The 7,387-nt window shown below is 39.1% G+C and overlaps 1 protein-coding gene across 1 annotated transcript in view; it reads right to left on the bottom strand.

Moving 5' to 3' along the window:
* Window positions 1-3,252: 3,252 nt before the first annotated feature.
* FAM3B (FAM3 metabolism regulating signaling molecule B) overlaps window positions 3,253-7,387 on the bottom strand; it is a 22,840-nt gene continuing 18,705 nt past the window's right edge. Inside the window, exons 5-8 of the mRNA XM_009640922.1 lie at window positions 6,423-6,473; window positions 5,126-5,213; window positions 4,260-4,392; window positions 3,253-3,342 (exon numbers count right to left, since the gene is read on the bottom strand). Of these exons, the coding sequence (XP_009639217.1) occupies window positions 3,253-3,342; window positions 4,260-4,392; window positions 5,126-5,213; window positions 6,423-6,473 (362 nt within the window). The remainder of the gene's footprint in view (window positions 3,343-4,259; window positions 4,393-5,125; window positions 5,214-6,422; window positions 6,474-7,387) is intronic.

Genomic DNA, 7,387 nt, shown 5'->3' with positions numbered 1-7,387 from the left:
GAGAGCAGCCCTGCTGAGAGGGACTTGAGGGTGCTGGTGGATGAAAAGCTGGACATGAGCCGGCAATGTGCGCTGGCAGCCAAGAAGGCCAACCGTACTCTGGGCTGCATCGGGAGAAGCATGGCCAGCAGGTCGAGGGAGGTGATTCTGCCCCTCTACTCTGCTCTGGTGAGACCTCACCTGGAGTACTGCATCCAGCTCTGGAGCCCTCAGCACAAAAAGGACATGGAAGTGTTGGAGTGGGTCCAGAGGAGGGCCACAAAAATGATCCGGGGGCTGGAGCACCTCTCCTATGAGGACAGGCTGAGGGAGTTGGGGTTGTTCAGCCTGGAGAAGAGAAGGCTGCGGGGAGACCTGATTACGGCCTTTCAATACCTAAAGGGGGCCTATAGGAAAGATGGGGAAAATCTTTTTAGTAGGGCCAGCTGTGACAAGACAAGGGGTAATGGCTTTAAGCTGAAGCAGGGTAGGTTTAGACTGGATATAAGGAAGAAATTCTTTACAATGAGGGTGGTGAAACACTGCAACAGGTTGCCCAGAGAGGTGGTGGAGGCCCCATCCCTGGAAGCATTCAAGGCCAGGTTGGACGGGGCTCTGAGCAACCTGATCTAGTTAGCGGTGTCCCTGCTCACTGCAGGGGGGTTGGACTAGATGACCTCTAGGGGTCCCTTCCAACCCAAAACATTCTATGATTCTATGATTCTATAGCTACTCAACACTGCAGACATTAACACTCTTGTCTAGACTCAGCTGCATCTCTGAAAAAGTGAAAACATGATGGAGTTAACATTTTGCAGAGACTTGTGATGTGAAAGGTCCTTGACGGTTTGATCTGTGGTTCAGATTATGGGTATGCAACTTTTACTGTTGACCATTTGTGAAGAACGGAGTACTTGCACACAGTGTGAAGAACAGAGCAAATGTAAAGAATGTCAAGAATGGAGTACTTGCGGAGAATGGAGTACTTGGAGTACTTGCACACTTCATGGTAACTGCTAAACAGAAATGGATGTAAAATTTAATTGTAAATGATGTAAGATTAATTGTGGCCTGAAGTAGAAGGCAATGACTGTCAGAGTGCACTGAGTTCAAGGACTCTCACAGATTGGCACTCTGACGACTGCCAACTGTTAGTACTGTAATTATGTTATTTTTATAATTCAAACATGTAACAAAGGGTGATTACAATGTGAAGGAATAAATGCCTGAATAAATTATTGGTGACATGAAGCTGTACACTTAAGAAAATAAACATACATAAGTCATACGTCTTGGCATTGATCTGGATGACAAGACTGCTAATCTACAGTTGGTTAGGTCACTTTACCCGAAGCACAGGAGAGGTTTGATTTCGCTGCAATGCTAGAACATCCCTATGAAGCACATACAAGGCACCTGAAACCCAAACTGCCTCAAACTTCCCAAGGAATAAGCACTGATGTATCTTCACAGAAGCTCTGTCCCACCATAGACTCACACAGAAGCTAGACGTCTATGGTAGCTCTCCTCTCTTGCCAAAACACATGGGTAAGGAATAGCAGCAGATGCAGAGGAGTTTTCTTAACTGTGAAGTAGCCTGCAACTGCTAGCAAACCTTAGGTCTTCCATCCAAATCCCTAGGTTTCAAGAATGAGACCAAGTTCAGCATGTGTAACAACAGTTCACATGCTTTTACTACTAGACGTGTAAAATACCAAAATGAGGACCCTGACCTACACCACTTGTAGGATGGACAAGCAAAAAGAATAAAAGAAGAATGACTTAGATGTGGAAAAATATTGAAACAGCTGTTCGAGTACTTGATTTGTAACCACCTCATCAGTAGCAAGGTGATAAGGAGCAACCGTTGGGAGTCTACCAAAGTCAAACTGATTCAAACTAATTTAACTGCTTTCTTTGTCAGCGTCCCTGAGCAATGGAGAAGTTCACAAACTGGTAGCAGGAAATGTAGCTTTAGGGACTGGTGGGGGACATGATACCAGAAAGCTGCTGGGAACACAGCAGGGACTACAAGTAGGTAGTGGCAGCTGTGACAAGGGTAGAGATTTGGAGCACCACTGAGAGAGCTTCAGCCAGGCAACATGGGGAGAAGAGCAGACTGAATCTGGCTGTTGGCAGCCACCCTCTCAGGTCACCACTTCTGATTTTCTCCTGCCCAAAGTCTAGAGTGCGGGACGCTCGTAAGTAGCTGCATAGAGTGCTGTGACCCATTTGAAGCACGGCTAGGTTAAGACAGTTGCTGCTAAATGAACATTTTAATGTTGAGAAAAATGTAAAGAAAGATTAAAATATACCTCTAGGGATGAGAGAGTTGATGAGGACAGTCTTCAGATACATAATAGACTGGGACAAAAAGAGTGGTAATGAGTTCTTCTCTGTGTGATTGGCTTGGTCCTTTTAGGTTAACTCAGTATGTTTGGGGAATAACTAGGATAACAGTGAAATGCTACAGGAAGCAACTTAAGCTGTGGAATCTCTCATAGGGGAGGCTTCGGAACAACATGGGAACAAACACCAACTAAGAAAGGTCCAGACATACTTGATGTGCTTCAGAAAAAGGGAAATTGAATAAATGGCTTCTACAGTTTCCTTACAACCATGTGTTTGATACTACAGGTAGTACGAATAACATTTAAGCTTGCATAAAGTCACTACATTTTTTCAAGTAAGTTAAACTTACAGGAAGAAAAAATATTTAAAACAAACAGTGTAGATTTGCAACTTAATTTGGTAAAATAATTCAAGTTAACTTGATCTTTACATGTTAACATTGTTATTCCACGTTGTCAACATCACTAAAACCAGCTCAACAAATGTAACAGCTATTTCCAAACTTTTTCTGAAGAGAAGCAATGTTACTAATTAACGAACATGAAAATAATTTGCTTTATTGCTAGTGATTTTATATTACAATTTAGACTAAGTTCTGTTTGCATATTAGTCTTTAAAAGGAACGAAAAAAACCCAAATAAACAAACAAAACCAACCTGCATGAATTACTAATAACAATATATACTCACTTTCAAAAATCCTGGTATTTTATGACTCACTTCCTGAATATTGTAATTCCAAAACAGAGTATTTTATTGCCACTTGTCATCAAAATACCTATTTGTTTTCAGATTAGAGTAAAACCTCACAGAGGAAAGGAAGGTTAAAAAAATGCGCATATGACTTATTTTACAGTTAGTGTTCAGGTGCTTATTGGGTTCTGGAGGCAATTTACTCTTTATTAATGAGGTATGCAATTGTTCAGATCAGGTTTCTTGGGATACAGCCTTCTATTTGGATTTCAGCTGGCCAGCCACTGTATCTGTTCTTCTTCTTGTCAGAGTGGTTTATCTGTTTAAAAAAAAAATTTAAAAAAATAAAAAAAAATCAATATTTGGTTCTCCGTTTACAAACTAGTTGGTCAAACCTCATACAACAGAAGGGGGTAACGTGGTAGGACTGGGAAGCTAAGTAGCACATTGCACATCTTGCTTGACATAATGGGAGAAGATTCCATCAGTTTCTCTCTTACACAAAGTGCTTTATTTATTTCCCAGATGGCTGTCATAATATACACTAAATTGAATACCTTTTTCGGTCAGAAGCTGCATAATGTGAAGAAGATTGCAACAGTATTCTGGAAAAAAAAACCTATAGAAGTTTCACATGCCTTTGGAGGGAGTCGGTATCATCAAGGGAAGTGACCCCCGGTTGGGTTTTCTCATTTCTGTCTGCCTCTCTGTCATATAGACGAGCACTACTGGGCTTATAGAAAACAATTTCAACAAGGTCACAGATGCAAACAGAAATCTGATATAAAAATGGTATCTTTAGTCCTCCTGAAGCCTGAGGGCAAGTTATTCAGAAAAATTTTGTGATGCAAACATTGCTATATTTGCATGGCCAATTTGAGACAGCCCAATTTTCATCTAAAAACAGCCTTTATTTTTAGGAGGTCCTTGGAATTTATCCTTCCAGAAGAAAATGTAAGTCTCTGTATAACATGTCAGGTTGTACGTTTCAAAACTGACACTCTCTAGAATCGCTGGTCACTTCTGAAATTTGTCTACAGATGATTAAGTGCTGGTGTGGTAGAAGTCAGTACTGTACAAGGCCCAGATCCAAAGAAAAGAATGATGACACCTTAGAGAACTTGCTTTGTACGACTGACGCTTATTGAACAGACTACAGTTATAGCCAACTCAAGAAATCTGCACCTGAAGGTTATACCAGGTATACAGACAAAGTGAAAATAAAATTAACCTGACCTTTTCTTTTTGGATATTATCTGGCAGCTTGAAGCCTTTGGAAGCTATAAAAGCCCAGCTTGACCTGAACTTCAAATTCCATATTTCTTTACTTCCCAGATTTTCTACTAATGTTTTGGCGTCATTCTTCAACCTAGGAAAATGTAGTGAAAAAAAGTGTTAAAAATTCAGGATGTGAAAAATGCTGAAAAAGAACAGAGCTGATGCATGTTTTACATTAGTAGGTCAGCAGAAGCAACAGTGAGAAGTTTAAAAAATCCTGAGAGCTGTCTTAGTAGCATGCCATTAAACTCACAGAGCAAAATTCTTTCTCTTCCTCCTCTCTACATTCCTGATGTTAATATAATCGTTTGTGACAGCACAGCAGAAAGAAAAATGTTTCTCAAATACTATTTGATGTTTCTTAAATAAGAACAAGGGCACCGAATGCTTATCAACAAATTGATTAAGTCCTTCCCTGTATAATTGCCATATCATGAATTCAACTAAAAAAACCCAAAGATTTGAAAGCAGTTGAAGAATCAGGTTAAGATGTAGGAAGGAATGCAAACTAGATACATTACAATGGGAGATGTGGATACCTTCTTAATAGAAGGTTGTGACCCAGAGGTAACAGCAATGTCCTTTATGAGGACAACTGGTGCTTTTAAACAAATACAACACTATCTGTGCATCTTTGGAAGTATCAACATACATGATAGGGGCAAGCACTGAATGGACATGGAATCAAAAGCTTTTAGGCAGGAAATGAGAGAAAAACCTTGACTATAGAGTGAAATTTACCATTCCTTTACACTGTCATGAAATAGTGATTTTCAAGCTATTAATTGCTCTGTTCCTCAACCTGTCATGAATAACTTGCTTACCGGGTGCTTCCATCATCATGAGTCACCATCAAAAGGAGGGACCCTTCTGGTGCATTTTCAATGAAAGTCATCATCTCTCCTGAGTGGTCTGTTGAATCAATTACACAACTGATTATTCATTACACACATTCCACCTACTTTCAGCTTGTTTTCACTCTCTGGCCTTGTTTATTCAGAATGAGACCTAGTTAGGTAATTTTCCTGTTTACAGGCAGAGGGCCTAATCCTGAAAGGTGCAGGAAGCTGCTAACTCTCACCAAAGGCTAGGGGAGCATGGATGGATCTGCATTTCCCGGTAGTAAACAAAGATACTTCTGACCTTCTACAAAAGCCATTTATGCCCAGGGTAAGTATATAGATGGTTTCTTATGTTTACCTCACATAATATTATACATGCAAGCAAAGCATGGAATAGCCCAGGAGAAGTCACTGCTATTCTGTGAGCTTCCTACTACCATGCTAACTGCAGAGCTGAGTTATACACCCTGTTGTACACCCCCTTTCATTAAGTGGCAGCCTATTTGCAGCACTAAGCTATTTATTAGTTTGCAATTGCTAAACATACACAAGACACTTGTTTTCCATAGGGAAAAAAAAAATGTAACAGGCACCCTGGAGATACTACAGTCTACATACCGCATATAAAATTGTAGCCCCACGATTAGTCCCAATGTGATTTCTATTCATGCAGGTAAGGTCACAAGCGTTCTTAAGTGGTCAGAGAATCACCTTCCAGTGCCTCATAGCATTCTATTTCTCCTTACTAATAGGTAAGGAAACTGCTATCCCTCAGTTTGGAAAAGGTGTTAAAAGCTATTCTTAAAGTAGATCATCTTTCTAGCTACATGGAAGGATGTTAAGAGGCAGACCAGCATATTTCCTATGATGATTTTACAGCTAAAATAGAACAAAATATGTCAGGGAGAGGAATTTTGCTGAGTGAAATATCTGGATGTGGTACTTGGTTAAGTGCTATTCCTATCAGACTGAAATAACGGAGAAAAAAAAAGACAATTAAAAAATGGCAATTGGACAATTAAAAAAAAAAAGCAAGACAATTTAAAAAAAAAAAAAAAAAAGGACAATTAACTATCTAACCAATGGGAGAAATTCAGCTTTTCAGGCAAAATTTGTCATTGGATCTGCCCGGAGAATATTTTATGAAGACAACAGCTGTTTGTTTCTAGCTGATTCCTGTTGATAATACAATCACAGTAATTTGAAAGAGCAGGATAATTATATAAGTTATTTCTTAATGCTGAAACGGTAACAAAAGCTCTATGGCACTCTTCACTACCTCCTTCCCACATGTCAAAAAATGTTGCCGATGTAACTTTTCCTGTTTTATCTGTAATGAAAAAAGAAAGTTGTGTAAATATGAGCAAAAATGATTAAATTCAATCAGCATATACAGCATTTTCAGTTAAAGCTAGGCATCTCTAATTTTGTGTATTACTGGGCTTCTGAATTTTCTTTTGTTTAAGTTTTTAAATTGGAAGAAATATGGAATAACATAAGTTTATGATTTGGGGAGAAAAATATTTTGTTTCACGTAGTCTCCGAATCATCAACTGTGACTAAAACATTTTTATTACTTTTTATTTTAAAGAAGAAATTCAGTTTACTGTGTGCTTCCATGTTTTTGTATCTATATATACTATACCAGGTCACAACCATAAATAGGAAATTTGGTTAAGCCTAGGGCTATTTGAATGAGCTTAATACTATTCAGTGCAGTGTTTCAGATGCACAAGCTTTCATACCACTTGAATCTCAGTGGACAGAAGCTCAATACTCATCACTACTATATCAGAAATTGGGCATGCAAACAATTAGTAATTCCAGAACATTTTGGTCAATGTCCATCATTAATTATGCTGCTGTTTGCATGACTCTCTTTGTTTAAACAAGATGTCTACAATTGGAAATACTTTTCAAATTTCTAAATCCATACCAACTGAGTTAATTAATTTTCATTATCCACGACCCCGCTTGGATCCCTGCTACATGAGAGGGTCTTTTCCATTTAGAGTGCCTCAGCTCATTTCTAGTGAGAAGATCCAGCAGTTCCTCATTCCTTTCTGGCTTATCTTTGATCCATATACAGTAAAATCATGAAGGCAAATTCTTCTGAACATAGGACTCTAAATGGCAGGTTTATCACATTGATGGGGGAAAGGGTGGCAAAAATCTGTCAGTGGTAAAACAGCATTCTAGAACTGGGGATGCTTCTGAGCAGAGATAACAAAAAAATGGAAAAGG

The sequence above is a fragment of the Egretta garzetta genome, unplaced genomic scaffold (assembly GCF_000687185.1).
Source record: "Egretta garzetta isolate BGI_Z169 unplaced genomic scaffold, ASM68718v1 scaffold45, whole genome shotgun sequence".
Taxonomy (NCBI): Eukaryota; Metazoa; Chordata; class Aves; order Pelecaniformes; family Ardeidae; genus Egretta; species Egretta garzetta.
The sequence above is the reverse complement of the archived record's forward strand: the minus strand, read 5'-3'. Positions and strand labels throughout refer to the sequence as shown.